The 17,681-nt window shown below is 43.0% G+C and overlaps 1 protein-coding gene across 9 annotated transcripts in view; it reads right to left on the bottom strand.

Annotated features, from left to right (window-relative positions):
• FSHR (follicle stimulating hormone receptor) overlaps window positions 1–17,681 on the bottom strand; it is a 167,438-nt gene that overhangs the window by 37,247 nt on the left and 112,510 nt on the right. For 4 of the 9 annotated variants that reach the window (XM_073896872.1, XM_025868743.2, XM_073896874.1 and 1 more), the window contains exons 3-4: window positions 13,344–13,418; window positions 10,518–10,592 (exon numbers count right to left, since the gene is read on the bottom strand). In XM_073896872.1, coding sequence (XP_073752973.1) covers window positions 10,518–10,592; window positions 13,344–13,418 — 150 coding nt within the window. The remainder of the gene's footprint in view (window positions 1–10,517; window positions 10,593–13,343; window positions 13,419–17,681) is intronic. The other 5 variants (XM_073896875.1, XM_073896879.1, XM_073896876.1 and 2 more) reach the window with 2 other exon arrangements.

Here is a 17,681-nt window from a genome sequence, read left to right as displayed (position 1 = left end):
TGCTCTACACCTTCCCTGCTGTGGTGTGCCAGAAAGTGGGATGAACTGGGTTGGAGGCAGACATTCCTGGCTTCCATTCTATCAAGTACATAATCTCTGACCTTCAAAATCCTCATTTGTAAATTGGGCAAGGTACATGCATACTACTTTTGGAAGATTAGAAGCTGAGATGAATAGATGCTCAATAAATACGAGTTTCCCTATTTTTCGTGCCCCAGGATCGTTTCTTAATCCCATTTTGTGAGGTTGGGCAATTCAGTCACCGTCCATGAACCTCAAATTTACCACCCATAAAGTGGAGCCATCATGAAGTATCTCCCAGGACTTTTGTAAGACTGTATCAACTAATACCAAGTGCAAGTGCTTTCTTTCTAACTTACAATTCCTGTTACCCACCCCCATATCATCCATCAGAGCCTCTTCCAGTTAGCAGTTCTTGCTCTTTTTGCTGCTTCAGACTTTAAAAGCAGTCCCATACCCTGTTTTATCTTCTTCCTTCCTTTTCCTTCTTTACGACAACCTTTGGAAGGAGAGAGGAACATGGCTTTTCTCCTCATTGTGCTTGAGGCCCAGAGGGGTCTGGTTCTCACTGGCAGGACCAGGGTCTATGGCTCTTCTTGATGTCTTGCAGATTGACTCTGTGTCCACTTGGCTCCTGTGGTTCGTTCCTTGTCCAAAGAGACCTCGATGGTTGACCTTGGTTAAGGGGGGGGATCACCTGATTTCTTCCCCACAGCCTCCCCCCCCAATATCCTGCTGTCTTCCTTGCACTGCTATCTTTGAAACCCAAACTGGTGAGGGAGGAGCTCGCTGCCTCTTGAACTGAACGGTTTTTTGCAGGTTGTTCTCTATGGGTGAACTCATGATTAAGCCACAGCAGAACATTTTTGTAATGTCTGCTGCAGATGAAGATATTCTTCCTTAGAGCATTTGTCACTTCAGCGTTCATACTCTGTAATGCCATCAGATAGTCCTCTAAAAACAACCCCTTCTTCCCTTCCCCTACCCAGATGGATAGGTTCAAACTCAGACCTGCATTTTCATTAAGGGCCTACTATGTGCAAAACTTGTGCCCCACGGGGGCCCAGAGGTGAATTAAACATAGCCCTTACTCTGGATTTTCTGACAGCAGAATCAGGGGGTGACATCTCCCGCCACTTCATTGCTCCCCAGTCCTGAGCCACTTGATATGAGCTGACTGGTGAGTCCCCTGGGCTGCGTTCCTTCTGCGCCCATGCCTGGGGAAGACCTCTTCCCAGATGGGCATGTCGAGAGTTTGGGAGCAGCGGGGCCATTCTGCTAGAACATGCCTAGGTTTTCATGTCTTTGTTCTTAGCCGACAGCCAAGGAACACACATTGTGAAAGAAAAAGCAGATGAGATAAATGAGGGCAGCAAGGAAAAAGTGGGTCCCTCAACAGGTATTAAAGGGAGGCGAGAACCAGGTGCATGAGAGCTGCACAGCCAGCATCCTCTAAAAGGAAAAATGAAGAGCTGAGTGCCTTTTTTTTTTTTTTTTTTTTTAATGCCCGGAGCTGGGGATCTAGCTATGAAGACAATCTAGTTCCCACCTTGGAGTAGCACAGAATCTGGTAACTAGAGTTCTCTTGTGTCGCCCTCGCTCCGTCTTTGTCCTGCCTGCCCTGGCTGCCCATCCTGGCCTCCAGGGGCTGCCCCCAATCCTTGGGGAGAGTCCTGTGTTAGCTCTAACCTCTTAATATGTGGTGTCTCCCAGGGATAATTGCAAGTGTAGAAGGGTCTGCAAAAGACAAAAACACCCTTTAAACCTCCCAACATTGAGGAGACTGCAGTGGTGGAAGATGGGGCAGGAGTTCATTTTTCATGGAGGTGCTGCTTTGCCTGATGCCCTTCAGGTTTGCTGCTGGAGTTGTAGCTCCTCCTGCCTGTGCCTGAGGCAGCCCCTGCTGGGATCTGGCCCTCCCAGGCCAGCTCCAGTGGCTGCCGACTGCTGTCTGCCTTTTCAGCCTCACCCCCACTTCTGTGGTCTCCCAGCCTCTGCTGAGGCTGGCTATGCTCATGTGTGAGGGACTGAAGTGGCAGTGATGGATCCTATGCCTGTCCTTTAATTCCAGGAATTGAGCTTCTGCTGTTCCTGATTTAAGAGTAAATCTCTACCTGGTTTAAGTACTTAATGTACCCAGAGGATCTCAGCTCTTGAAAGGTCTACATGAATCCTGGAGAAGAGGAGTCTGATCTGGGAAATACAGTGTTCTGCAGGATGCTGTATTTTCCCATTTGCAGAGAGAATTTCTCCTTCCATGCAAGGCATCTCGTGCTGGGTCTGAATATGCTGAACTGAGGACTGGCAGCCATACTGGGAGCCCCAGATTTGTGAAGATCACGGTTTAGACTAGAGAGTTAGATCTTAGAGGATGTGTAGTCCAGTTTCCTCTTCTCATTAACCTCTTTAAGCATATTATGTCCCTTTTGCAGATGAAGAAACTGAGACCTAAAAGGATCAATCATCACTATTGGGGGAAGTGGGAGCTATGCTAGCACTGAGGAAGACAACAGGGCTGAGCTTCACACAGCTCATCTGAGACTTGTTTCTCTCTGAACCCTCACTAGACTTGTCTTTACATCTGACTTCTGGTGATGACAGATAGGCCTTAGTTCAAAATTAACGAGGTAAGGACACACCTACCTCATGAGAAGGTATATGCAATGAGAATACAATTTAGAGAATCCACAAGTGGGTTGAGTATGGTTGCCTAGGTGCTATTGCAGTGGATCCTTTGAGACTTAGATCTCCCTCCAGAAACCTCCATACCTGGAGCCTATCATTATCAATTCTTGGGTTTCACATTGCCTTTTCTAGGCATCTCTTTTAAAAATGGAAATTCCTCTAGGAAGAAGAACATCAAGACCTGAACGTATTGATGTACTCTGATGGATCAAGTCATAGTCTTGCTGAAGGAAAAGACCCAGGCTTCTTGGAGGAGAAAACACAGGAAACGGGTTAGAGGAATGAGGAGGGGAGGTGAGCAGTATGAAAACATCACCCTCTTGATGATCAGGCCCTCAGTTAAGAGGAGGTTCTTGCCCTCCTTGAGCTGACATGCTCAGGCTGAAATCTCATCCTGAACTTCAGAAGGAAAATCTGACCATAGTTTTCCTAGCGTTGATAATGGCAGGCAGAGTTGGCTCTGCTAGACATCTAACTGTTAAAAGAAACAATCATATAATTTCCATTGTGCCCAAACATTTCTGTAGTCATGACAACATCCTTAGATCCTTACAATACTGACAGCCAGGGAGATAGCTAATAATTTCTTCCAGTAATCACCAGCCCCTGTGTAAAAGGAGTTCTGGCCCCATCTGCAGGATGGTTCTATGTAGGAGGTGGTTAGAGGAGGCATGGGAGAAGGAAGGCTTTGGGGGTTACTAGAGGTGAGGGGCAAAAATCCCTGCAGTCCCTTGAGTCCATGTCTCACCTAGACGTAAATCACGTATCTCTTTTTTGGAAATGTGTCCCCCGTTGAACCATGCCTCCCCAATCCTCCAGGTGCCACCATTACTGTGCCCTGGGATTACAGAAGTTGCCCCTTAGCAGGTCTCCCTTGAGTGTATAGTCTGTACCCTCCTCCTGGTCAATCTACAGCCCAAATCATTGTCATCTTGTCACTGCTGCTTCAAAATCTCTTATAGCTTACTCTTTACTCTGGTAGTAGGCCTGAACTCCCCTGCCTTAATTTCTTTTTTCTAATCTTACCAAACCCAATCTATCTTAATGCAGTCCTGCTCCTCAGTGTGTATCTTCCTTTTAGCTGGGACTCAGTTTCTCCCCCCTCATCTGCCTGCTTCATGGTCCTTTTACCTTAAATGCATTTGTTCATCTCTTTTTTTCACAGGAAATTCCTTCTTTTTTTTAAATTTTATTTTATTATGTTAATCCCCATACATGACATCATTAGTTCTTGATGTAGTGTTCCATGATTCATTGTTTGCATATAACACCCAGCGCTCCATTCAATACGTGCTCTCTTTAATACCCATCACCGGGCTAACCCATCCCCCCACGCTCCTCCCCTCTAGAACCCTCAGTTTGTTTCTCAGAGTCCATCGTCTCTCATGGTTTGTCCTTCTTTTCTGTCTTTCCAAACTTTATTTATCCCTTAAGTTGCAGCTAGGTGCTGCCTACCCCCATGAAGCGTCCCCTGACTACTCCAGCCCAAAGCATTGGGTCAGTCCTCTCATATATGACCAGTACTGCACAGCTCTACAGATGTGTTATTGCCAAGGATTAATGGGTGCTAGCCAGCCTTTTCTCCACAAAAGACTGAGCTCCTTGATAGCTGTCCATAGATGTCTCCTATATCTCTCACAAGGCCATCCCCTCCATCCTTTCTCAACCACCCCCTTTCTAAGACATTACACTCTACTTGACCTGCTTTATCTTTCATTATACTAGTAACACCACCTAACATCGTCCAACATTGTCTCTTCAGCTAGAATCTAAGTTCCATCAGGGCAGAGGCTTCATCTGTCTTGGCACTGTTTGTATACCCAACAACTACTGCAAAGCCTAGAATGTAGTATGACCTCAATAAATGATTGTTGAATGATTGAATGAGTTTTTATTTATTGGCCAATTCACATCCAAAATGATGGAGGAGAAAAGGGGAGGCACCAATCCTTTCCACTATGTACATACTTCTGAAACCCTCATATGGTCCTTTTCCCATCAGAATAGAGAGCCAAACTTTGCTGTTACACACAGAATACTCCAATTCATAGGGACATTGCACATTCCTGTCAGGAGAGCCCTGCAATCAGGGACTACAGGCAAGCCCAGCGTACTGCTGCAAAATGCATGGACTTTTACTACCCTGCCTACTTCTTGGATTGGTGTGAGGTTCCAATGCAATAAAGTATGATAAAAAGTGTTAAACTGTAAATCAAAGTAGAAGTAGGAAGCATAATCCAACCAGCTGGTGGTGTGAAGAAATGGAATTTTTATGGCGATGGCTATGGGATATTGTGGACGAGTGTTGAAAATAAACGTTAAAGGGAGGGGTCAGGAGCTGTCCCTTAGAACTCTGAAGGGTAATGCAGTTTTGCTTGTTTGGAAGGACCTTTCTGGATATGTCAGGAGTTCAGTAAGAAGGATGTCTTTTTCCTTTGAGAAGCACAAATGATGTATTTCCACATTTGAATGCTGGTCAGTGGATTCTTTGCAAAACAAAAAGTTAAAAAGGCTTTCAAAAACTTTAGGAATACTGGAGGGGGAAAATATCCTACCATCACCACTGCTGTCATTACCATCATCAAATTAATCCTCACAACAGTCTCAAAAGGTAGGTATCACTTTGTTTTCTTTAAGCATAGGGGAGAACTGTGGTACAAAGAGATGAAGTCTCCTATGTGGTCTTAGTAACAGGGGCAAGTGTTTAATAGGAATTGCTAATACTTATTGAGAATTTTCTAAATGTCAGTCATTGTTCTCAGTAACTTCTTTCCTACACTACAAAGGTGCAGGTAATGTTGTTCCTGGTTTACAGAAAGGAAAACAGACTTGGAGGAGTAAAACCATTACCTAAGGTCACACAACTGAGAAGGGCGGGAGCCAAGACCTGAGCCTGGACAGGCGGCACTACTCAGTGCTGCTTCTTGAGTCCTTTGAGATGTCCAACATATGGTTCAACTTTTATCATCAGAGAAGCTACTTTCGTTACTCATTCTAAATGAAATGAGAAAGTAATACAGAACAGAGAGTGAGGGACTTAGGGGAGGGATGGGGAAGAAGCAGCCTGAATTGCTAAGGTGAGTCCCAGTGAAGACTCTCTTGGAATTATCCCTGGCTGGAGAAAGCAGATGGTGTGGCTACCATTAACAGGGATCCTAAGGAGGGTCTAACAAGCCTGTGTGTGAGTAGAAGATGGTTGTCAGTTGGGGAGGGGCCCTTCCCAGCTGTGTGAAGGGTTTGCTAAGATGGAATTAGGGTTTATTGAGAAGTAAAGAGCAATATGCAGCTGCCTGAGAATTGCATTGACAGGATGCAAAGGCAAGAGAATATTGTGTAAACCTTATTTACAGATCAATAGGTAATCTTTCATACACAAAAGGTCAGCTCCAGGAAGGCAGAGCTGTACAGAAAGAAATACTGCCCGCAAATACAATATTGACTTAAAAAATGCACCCAGATGAATCCTTTGATGTATATTCTTCTAGTCAAAGTACATTTCTTTATTCATGAGTTTTTTCTAACCACTTTAGGTTCCTCGGTGAAGTATGAAGGCAGCAATGAAGATCATTGATTTCTATTTGTCTTGAATTCTGTGCCATCAAATGATCAGCATGAAATGGAATCAGTGCTGAAGATTTCAAAACAACATTTCTAAGTGTGTGTGTATGTGTGTGTGTGGCAATTAGGATGCTCAAGTCAAATGGAAACTTACCTCTAACCCCTTGTTAATTTCCTGCTTGGGTGGCTGTGATGATAAACATTTATCCTGGCTTCATGAAATAAACAAGTATTCAATCCCCTGGTCCCCTCTGGATTCTTTCATCCATTTTATGTATCTTCGCCTTGAAGCAGGTAGTTCATCATCCCAAAGAATATCTGAAACCGTCGCCATCTACTTCCCCCTAGCTGCTGGATTGTGAGGCCATTATGATGGCTGCTCAGACACAGGTAAGCATGGGAGGAGAAGGAAACTCAACTGGGCTTTGTTTCCATCATGGGCTCACTCAGATTAGAGGTTCAACCAATTTGCATCCCTTATCGGTATGGAAATTTTTTCAAAGGGCCACAGCCTGAGCCCCGAATAGAAGTATTGCTGGTAGAAGTGCTGTTAGAGTGCGGAGTTGCTGGGGTTCCCAGGGTCACCATGTGCCATATCAAAGGAAGACTGTGCAGCTGGGAAAAGCACACCCTTGGCAATAAAGTCAAAAGACTGAAGATGGACCATGCTTCCTCTTAACTTCCTGATGGGGATCAGCATGCCAGGGGATGTGGAAGAATTTTACTCACTGTAGAATTCTATGAATATTTTTCTCAGAGTAAGCAAGGAGGATACTTGGACAATGACACAGTTCCTCCACACTGCTTACAAGTTCTTTTCTCAGATGCTCTGAGAATAATAACCTCCTCTTATAAAAGGATGTGGCTGGAACTGGTCACCCACAGCTTTGTTTAGACTTGACGGGAGAGTCACGTGGGACTGGGGTGTCGTCAACACCTCAAAGTGAGAAAAGGACACAGGGCAGGGGGAGCGGGGCTGGATTTGATGACTGACGGGATAGATTTTAGCTTCTTCTGGAGTCAAAGTCATAGCCTGGCCCCTCTCTTTGGTCACAGTTCCCATTCCTCTCCCTGGGGCTGTGCCTTCCATGCCCACAGCCTCCCAAGTTCTTCCCCAGCTCTCACCCCCTAGAGGGAAGGCTAAGGGTCCTTATTAATAAGAGTGAATGGTGTTGACCATAATGTATAGGCCAATATTGGGTCTAATTCTAGATCTCTTGATTTCAGACTTTGCAATGATTCCTCATCCCTTACTCACGTGCTCCCAGCCCACCATTCTGGCTATTATTCGTGCTGTTATTATTCGACACTATGGAATATGTATGTGTAGGGGTGGTTTTCTTTTTGGATCTGTCCTCTGCAGGAATGCTTCTCATTACATGTATGTGAGTGGCAGTCCTCCTGTGGATGTCTTTGCATACCCTAACATGATTTTATTCTGTTATTAAAGGCTCTGTGGCCCCCATATTCTGCTCAGACTTTTTCTAAGAGGAAAGGGAGAGAAAGAAGGGAAGATGGCAGTTGGGAGGGAAAGAAGAAAAGAAGGAATGAAATAAGCCAACTGGGTAACAGGCGCTAATAATTTTACGTATGTATAGCTTTTTTTTTTTTCTTTTCTAGAGAGAGAGAGGAGAGCACGTGCACATGAGCAGGGGAAGTGGGAGGGGCTGAAGGAGAGAATCTTAAGCAGGCTCCATGTTGGGCATGAAGCCCAATGCAGGGCTTGAACTCACAACCCTGAGATCACGACTTGAGCCAAAATCAAGAGTCAGATGCTTAACCAACTGAGCCACCCAGGCACCCCTGTTTGTATAGTACTTACAGTTTGTATACTGAAAAACAATTTGCAAGGTGTTTTTTACAGGCATAATCTTGTTTTTCACAACCCACCCTATTTACAGATAAGGCAACTGGGGCTTAGAGAAAGTACTTTGCTATCTACCTAATAAATATCAGTATCCCACCCGGAATCCAGTCCTTCTGCCATCATATATAGTTTTTTTTTTTTTTCCTTTTCTATACCACTCCATGAAATGTAAAGGCATTTCCCAAACTTGTCTTATTGAACTCATGACAAACAGGGTTAAGTAAAAGCTCAAGGTCTTAGTGGCCACCATAACTCTTATTCAGCCCTTACTGGACTTTTCCTGAGAGTGGACGGGTAGACTTTTGTTGGCCAGAAATCATCATCCTACAAAATACTCAGTTCATTCATTAATGTTTTTGAATACTTCATAGTTTATGTAATATTTTCATATATATATATCTCACTTGAGGGTCCTATACAAGTGCATCTCAGAAGTCCAGGAATTGGCCCAAGAGTAAATGATGGGGTGAAGATAAAGTCTTAGTTTTTTTAATTCTAAGGCCCATGCCTTCTCTGTTAACCCATATTTCCTCTACTATCATGTGCCTAATCCATGTTAGCGTCTGCAGACAGTATAGCAAGGACCATTTAGGAAGCCAAGACTCCCAGGTCTGAAATTAAAAGAGGGCATAACCCTGACTTCTGAGCCTGAGTGGCTACACTTGTGGGGCACAGTGCAAAATGAAAATGCAGGGCCCTTTGTTAAAAAAAAAAAAATGTTTAAGCATTTCAAGACAGTGGCAGCAGGGAATTCAACCTAGTGGGAGGCCATCTGCGTGTGGGGTGCTTTTGAGCATGGAGCCCTGTGTGACTGCATGGGCAGCGTGCCAGTGAAGCTGGTCCTGCCTCTGACATTAACTCAGGAGTGAACAACCTTAATTCTTTCTCAGATCCTTTCCAGGGCTCCTGTCAGGGAGAGGAAATTCCATGTCATATAGATTCTGTTCTGTTAAATCTTTTATTCCCTTAGTCAGTCAGAGCTGAGGTATACAATGGCCCAGTGTTGCTCATTGTACCTACTAACTCCAGTTCTGATGGATCAAAATTTAGGGTCAAAGTATTACTAGCAGCTAATAGTAATATGAGCATTTACCATGTTACAGGCAGTGTGTAGAACTTTTTACATACTTTAAACTGGTTGCAAAGATGGCCTCAATTCCTTATCCTTCCTTGTATCCACATACCTTATTTTGTGATTTCGCAGCTTTTCCCATAAAAAAATGGAGTGTGTTTCTTTAGCTTTTGAATCAGGGCTGGCCCCCTGAGTTCCCTTGGGTAATAAAATGCTCCAGAAGAGACAGTGTGCTAATTCAGGGTATAGGTCTCAAGAGGCTTGCAAGCTTGAGCTCTCTCTGTTGGAAGCCCCCGGACTGCCATTAGAGTAAGCCTTTGTTAGCCTGCTGGAAATGAGCACCTCTTGGTGGAGACCTGTCCTCTCAACTGAGACCATCAACAGCAGCCAACCCCCTGTTGACCTGCCACCTAACTGTAGTTACTTAAGTGAGCTTAGCTGAGGTCAGGCAAACAGAGTCCAGGTCAGCAGACACATTCCATGGATCAACTCACAGATAGATGAGAGATAATATATAGCTGTTGCTTTAAAACTCTTTTTTGGGGGTGGTGGAGGTTATGCATTATTATGTTAATAGGTATCCGATACCTAGATATCCGATAGGCATCTATCATTATTATTATTTCCATTCTTGTGACAGGGAAATAAACTGTGAGAGATTAAGTTCTAGCCTGCTACAATGGGCTTAGTGTGACTTCTAGCCCAAGTTCTTATGTGGTATTTTATGGAGCCCTATCATAGCACTCTGGGCTCTGTCAAGCACTCAGCTATTTTGGAAGCCATCGGAATGGAAGAAGCAGTGTTCTTGTTGATGGGGCATGCCCAAAGGATGGAATTCAAACACTAGGAATCTCTCTGCTGATAAAATACCATGTCTATTTTTAACTAAAACTTACAAAATAAAACACTATAATGTATCAAAGAAAAAATGTATATATGCAGAACAAATGAGATGCTTTTGAGGTCAAGGTCAAAAGCTAAATGCTAGCACAAATAATGGCTGCATCTTATTCACACTAAATCATGACTGAGTTCTGCAAGAGGTACATATGACAATTCCATTAATACAAATCATGCCTTATGATTTATATTATATGATCTGTTTTAGTAAATGAAAACAAAAATGTAGTTATATTAGTGGAACTCTCTTATACAACTAAAATAAAATTCACCAGCAAGTGTCTCCCCCCTTCTATGTTAACCCACATCTATTATAAAAAGCAGTTGTTCCCCAGAGTAGCAAGTGGACGTTCTGATAAAACAAGAATGCATAATTTGTTTATAGGGGGGGCACCAGAATATAAGAATTCTTACAAATATCGGAGGTTGGGAAGGCTCTGGAAGGCATCAGGGTCGATATATAGCAGGTTGTTGGCCTTTTCAATTCTACTGTAAAACAGGAAAGAACATGCACATGAACTCAACATTAAGGAATGCTGTAGTATTTTTCACATTATGCAAAAGGTGTCTCAGTCATTCACCTATCCATCCATCCATCCATCCATCATTTCAACAAAGAGTTGAGACCACATGCATTTCTTTTACTACACTAAACTGTGCAAACTAAATATTAACCCATTTGGTTCTCATAACTAATGCCCTCTTGGCACCTGTTAATCATAACTGAACAAAGCACCGGCCAAGTGTGTCCTTTCCACCCAGCACACTGCGTCTTTAACCAGTAAGTGTCTTTTAGAGACCTCCTCACGGTTCCTCTGAGGCAGCCAAGAGGGCAGGGATGAGACTAACACGGGGAAAAGAGATTTTATCTGCTCTGGAGACAAGAGTGCATGAGATGGAAAACAATAGAAGAAGGTGAAAAGAAGATGGGAGGACGGGGAAGGGTGAAGGACAAAAGGGGATTAGGGAAAAAGCAAAGAGGCGAAGGAAAACAAAGATTAGGTGGAAAGCAGTGGACATCTCTGATTTTAACCAAGAAATTGCAGCCGACAGTAGCTGGGAATGGGCTGGTGATTCCCTTCATGCCGTAGGCTGAGGCTGCTCTCAAAGCTCATGAGAAGTGGTGACTTCTGCCCTCGTTGGCTTTGGTTGGGTCCTGATCGATAGTCTGGAGGTGAGCATGTTCACATTTGGATTCCAGCAGAGAGAGACTGCCCTTTCCTCATCTTGCTGGATCAATGTATATTTGCAGAGATGCTCTGTGTTAATTTCTTCCTCCCTGTTTCATTAGCTTTTATATTGCAGTAACCTGTAGCTACCCAGATCCAAGTACCAGGTAATTAATTATTTTAAGTACAGTCAGTGCTACATGGGGGTGAGCACCTCTCCGTGCAGGGAAGAGATGAAAGAGCCGTTCTCTTAGCTCCACTGCCTGCTGAACCACAGAGAGGGATGCTTGCTTGACCCTGCCCAGAGAGCTGGCTGCCCTTTGATTCATTTCTTTGACGTTCCCTGTGGGTCCGAGACCCTGGTCAACTCTCTTTTCCCGACTAGGATAAGGAGAGACCAAACAGAGAAGAAAGGAAGGAACAGGAGGGCAATGGGGGAGAACGAGGGAAGGCATCGGTTGCAGAGGTTTAATGGCATTGAGGAGTAATGCAGGTGAGAGGCAGAGTGGGTAGAAGGAAGGAAAAGGGAAGGGGCAGCAGTCTGCAAGTATGGACAGATCAGTGTCATTTCTAAACAAATATGTGAATTATGTGAATGTGTATATGTAGATATGCTTGGCAAATGTGAAGAGATTTTTAAAAAAATACCAGAATTGGGATTTATTTTCAAGTCCTTATCCTGCTGTGCATTTGGCTGGGTAACTTCAGATAGGTCTTGCAACTTCTCTGTGTCTTTCATCCTCATCTGTAATGCTAAGAAAAGTGGTTCAGGGGCTCTCCTAACTATGTTCTGTGGGAATTTTGTGAGATATTAATACATGCCCCACAGAAGAAATTTTTCCAGTGATAATGGTTGAGAAGCCTTAATAAAATATCCTCCTTGGAGATTCTAAGTATATATTTGCATGGTATATGTTCTGAGTTTTCTTATAGTAAGTGAATCTAACTTTATTTGCCCAGTGTTTCCTAATCTTATTTGACCATTGAGTCATTTACCTTTTTTAAAAAAACACTTAATACACAAACAATGAATCATGGAACACTACATCAAAAGCTAATGATGTAATAATGTATGATGATTAACATAACATAAAATAAAAAAAACCACTTAATTTCCCAAGTGTTTAATGATAAACAGAATATATTTTGGAAAAATAGGGACCAGATAGTCTACAGGCTCTTCTGGCCTTGACATTTTATGATTCTATGCATTAATTTATTGTAATTATAGGCTGGTATGAAACAGAAGTGCATCTGTATGAATATTGACAGGTGTGTAAAACTAGAATGTCAAAAGAGAAAGCAAATTGGGTTATAATACGGAACCAAGGATTGTTATGACATACTTATTCTATGCCTGTTGATGTGTTAGATCTAATTTATATTTATCTCCTTTATTCATCACAGTGATCCTGTGCCATGCACTTTTATTATTATTATTCTCATTTTACAGATTAGAAAACTAAGTCTTGGAGTGATTTTGTATCTTGGCCGATGTTTCATGGTGATATGTGGCATGGGCTAATATTCAAGTGAGGATTGCTTATCTTTAACTACATTATGTGGGATTTATTTTGGACTTTGCCTCTGGACTAATTTTAAGCGAGAGGTTGAGATAGAGGTATCTGCAGTCACAGAACAAGGTTCTTGGGTCTATTGAGAAAAATCTGGGAGGGAGCAGGACAAGACTGGGCTCTGGGCTGGTCCCGGGATCACCAGGCAGAGAGACACATGACAGTGCCTTTTGGGCTGACTTTGACATCTTAAAATGGAATTTTTTCTAAAGATTTTATTCATTTGAGACAGAGAGGACGTGTGAGTGCATGAGCAGGGGGAGAGGGAAGCAGGCTCCCCGCTGACCAGGGAGTCTGATGTGGGGCTTGGTCCCAGGACCCCGGGATCATGGCCTCAGCAGAAGGCAGGTGCTTAACCGACTGAACCACCCAGGCGCCCCTGAAGATGAATTTCTAGAGATCCGAGGATTGAGCAGAGATAGAGCCTTCCAGGGATATACACAAAGTTTAAGGCTACTGCCAATGAGCATGAGCAAACCCCATAGGATCTTGCTTACATTTCATGTAATTTGGACAGGTTGGAGAACACGTTTGCCTCTATCACTTCCAAGACTTCATTCTGTGAGATCTCTCTGTGAACAAACAAACAGAAAACAAAAAACAAACCATATGATTCAAGTCGGTTCAGTTATACTCCGCAGGTGGATTAAGGGCTCCGCATGGCGCCTCCTGCCTACAGTGATTCATGAGACACACACAACTCTACCCCTGCCCTCAAAGAAGTAAGCTGTAGTAATGAGATGAAGCTAACACATGAGATGCTGATACTTAGAGAAGGCTGAGAGGATTAAGCCTAAGATGATGGCTTAGTTAGCTTAGAGAATATTCAGTCTACAGGTGTGACAGCTGAAGCTCGGAGAAGGGAAGGAGAATTGATTAAAGCTACTTAGGGAATATACAAGATGAGAATGAACTTTAGGTTCCTTAGACCCTGCAGGGGTCAGCAAAGCTTTTCTACAGGGCTAGACGGTGACTGTTTTTCGGCTTTGTGGGTCATTTGGTTTCCATCACAACTGCTCAGTTGATAATACAGTGCAAAAGTGCCGTAGATAACAAGCAAATGAATGAGCATGACTGCCTTCCAATAAAACTTTATCTATAAAAACAGACGGCAGGCTGGATTTGGCGCCCTGGGCTCTAGTTCAGTGACCTTGCTCTAGACCATGGAGTCAAGTTCTTCTCTCCGTTAATCTAGCTTTGGGAGATGAGAACCTCAATTCAGTCTCTTTTAAAAGGAGTGTGGATTTAAATACCTTCCCCCTCCATACTATTCCCCAAGCAGGGTTGTTACTACAAGGCCTTCCGTCTTAACGTCTTGGCCTAAAATACCCAGAAAAGATCTTTCAGGTTTCAGGTTGTTGTTTTTTTTTCCCCCCTGCCGGAGTAATCTGAGGGCAGTGGAGAGTGAAGTCCACTCTGCCAAAGCCCAGAGCTTGAGAAGATAGAGGGTGGCCTAATCACTTAATGTTTATAAAATGGCTCACAGATGAAACGTGCTATTATTAGGTCTCCAGAGGAAGGTTCATGCAGTTTTAATGCGGCAGCTGAGAGTGTCTCAGGACATCTCGTAGGCAGCATGCTTTCAAATTGGCTGAGGCAGAAGCAGAAGCACTGTCTGCTGGCCTGGGGTTTAGCTGAAGAGCTCTAGAAAGGCTCTTGATCAGGGGAAAGCCTGATGGGCAGAGCAGGGAGGATGTTTTACAGGGGAGGTGTGATTATGATCAGCAGGCATCTCAGTGAGGGGGGCTGGTGACATCTGGAGCTTGTCAACTCAATGGTGATGGGTCACTTCTCACGAGGGAGGAGATAGTTTGTGAGAGAAAAAAGCCTTCTTATCCTATGATAGCATTTTTCATGACTCACTTGATGAACTTTAGTATTCATAATTTTTACAGTTGAACATAGATAAGGGTGGGGTGTGTGTGTGTGTGTGTGTGTGTGTGTGTGTGTGTGTGTGTGTGTCAGATAGAACATGTTGGCTATTGGCCATTTATTTTGCTCCTCTGTCCTACAAGTGGAAGGAGTACTGGGAGGTACAGGAATGAGGAGGGGTAGGAAAAGGGTGTTAGACCTAGAAAAAGAAGATGTTAATTTGAACACTTAAACACTTAAATTAAACACTTAATTCACTCAACTTAAAGGAGTTGAGTGAAAAGGTTGCACAGGGAAAGGTAAGTCATGGAGGAAGAACTAGATGACAGGGCTTAAATCCAAATGGGGCCACATCTTCCAAAAATGATTTCCAGGTTCACTTACTGCTACCAGTAGGTTTGGTTCACCACTCATGGTAATATCTCAGCCTAATATTGCCTAACAGGTAGACATTTCTCCTTTCCTGAATTCATGTGCTGAGAGTTCCCTTATCTGGATTTCCTCCCTCCACCCCTCCTTCCTTCTGTCCTTTTGTCAAAGAGAACTACAAATTATTAGAATTAAAAGCCAAAGAACACTTCAAAATTATTTCAGAAGGTAGTTCATATCTTATAGCCTCACCTTCAAATACAGGAGAGGGTGTTGGGGTTGTGTAGGGGGAGGGGGAGCTTTTGACTGGATGAGGGTTGAGGAGAGGTGAACAATATGCGGCAGTGGAATAGCATATCACTGAGAAATTCAGGGATCTTGTTCTAGTCCAACCTAGGTGCCATCTCTAGTTATTTCTCTTATCATCAATTACATATCTATATTTATCAGCTACTCCATATATATTCTCTCTACTCCTTTTGACATGCCTGTAAAGTATTTTGATCTCCATGTGAATAAACAGCCCCACTTGTATGCAGAATCACCTCTGGCTGATTGCAGGGTGGCAGCACTTTCGTTTTTTTTTTTTAAGATTTTTTTTTTTTTTAATTTACTTATTTGACAGAGAGAGAGACACAGCGCGAGAGGGAACACACGCAGGGGGAGTGGGAGAGGGAGAAGCAGGCTTCCCGCTGAGTGAGGAGCCTGACGTGGGGCCTGATCCCAGGACCCCAGGATCGTGACCTGAGCTGAAGGCGGACACCCCTGCAGCACTTTCTTTTACACATCCTGCCTCCCAGGCCACCTTGGTCCCAGTATTTCCACTCCTGTATTTTAACTCAAGATAAATAAAAAGGTATGCCCTCCCAAAGACTTGTAGACAAATGTTCATTACAGCTTTATTTGTAATAGCCCCAAACTGTGGACAACCCAATGGATAAACTGGAATATCCATATGATGAAAATCTACTCATCAATAAAATGCAACAAACTGTGGATACAGCATGGTTGAATTTTTAAAAAATTATGTTGAGTAAGAGAATGCATAGTGTATAATTCCATTTATATAAGGTTCTAAAACAGGAAAAACTAAGATATAGTGACAGAAATCAGAGTAATTGTCACCTGGGGTCTGGGATGGATGTTGCTGACAGGGAGGAGGTGAGGGGAAACTTTCTTGGGTGATGGAAATGTTCTATATCAAGATTGGGGAAGTAGTAACATGAGTGTACATGCTTGCCTAACTTGTTTAACCTTAAAATGGTGCATCTTGGGGAGCCTGGGTGGCTCAGTTGGTTAAGCATCTAACTTTGGCCCAGGTCATGATCTCAGGGTTCTGGGATTGAGCCCCACATCTGGCTTCTCATTCAGCGAGGAGTCTGCTTGTCCTTCTTCCTCTCCCTCTTCCCCCCACTCATGCTCTTTCTCTCTCTCTCAAATAAAATCTTTAAGAAATGGGTGCATCTATTTTATTGTGTATAGAACATAAGTAAAGTTATTTGAAAGATGACTTTTATGCAAGGGAAAGAGAATAAACTTTTTGTGTTTTGAGAGCTCTGAATTAAGGAAATTAATAGAAGAATCTTGGTCATATCTTTTGGCCAGAGGTAGTGTTCAAATCCTAGTTCTATCCTGCTGATTCTAAGTAAGCATTCTTCCCCTCCTGGTCATCACTGCCCCCCATCTGTAAAGTGAATAGTTGGACTTTATCATAGTTTCTCAATCTGACTGCATGTTGGACTCTTCTGGTGGACCTTAAAAAAAATTCCAAACCCTGGATCCGTACCAAAGAGTTGGATTTATTTAGTCTGGAGTGGGACTCTGGTATTAGTTTTTTTCTCCCTTTAATTTTCCAAGCAATGGGGATACCCATATACAGGAAAGATTGAGAACTGCTGGACTAGATGATCATTAAGGTACTTTTTAGATCTATGAATTTTGTTTTAAAGTTTGCTTCAGGAGCAAGAAGGGACAATTTTCCCTTGGTTACTGAGACAATAAATTAGACAAATAAGGTTCTTGGAGCACAAGATAATGAGAGATGATGAGGCAAAATAGTAGCTAGATAAACCAAAGATCTAACATGGAAGCAGGAGTAAAACAGAAAAGGCACTAGTTAGGTTTAGTTTTTCATAAGTAAGAACATTTATTTTTTATTTATTTTATTTTATTTATTTTTTTATTCTTGATGTAGTGTCCCATGATTCATTGTTTGTGCATAACACCCAGTGCTCCACGCAGAACGTGCCCTCTTTAATACCCATCACCAGGCTAACCCATCCCCCCACCCCCCTCCCCTCTAGAACCCTCAGTTTGTTTCTCAGAGTCCATCGTCTCTCATGGTTCATCTCCCCCTCCAACTTACTCCCCTTCATTATAAGTCAGAACACTTAAACAAAAAGTCACAACATTTCAGATGTTAAATGTGTAGCAAGAGCTGTTGTGGGAAGTGTATAAGAACACTTATTTAGTATTGATAATTGACAGTATTTTTGATTATGCATAGCTTCCCTTCATTTTTAGTGTACCTATGTAAAGTGGAGTTAGTGGAGCCAGTACTCTCCAGAGAGGTTTAACAAAGGTTACCTGACTTG

The sequence above is a fragment of the Callorhinus ursinus genome, unplaced genomic scaffold (assembly GCF_003265705.2).
Source record: "Callorhinus ursinus isolate GAN/ISIS: 27379988/994484 unplaced genomic scaffold, GSC_fseal_2.0 scaffold10, whole genome shotgun sequence".
Taxonomy (NCBI): domain Eukaryota; kingdom Metazoa; phylum Chordata; class Mammalia; order Carnivora; family Otariidae; genus Callorhinus; species Callorhinus ursinus.
The sequence above is the reverse complement of the archived record's forward strand: the minus strand, read 5'-3'. Positions and strand labels throughout refer to the sequence as shown.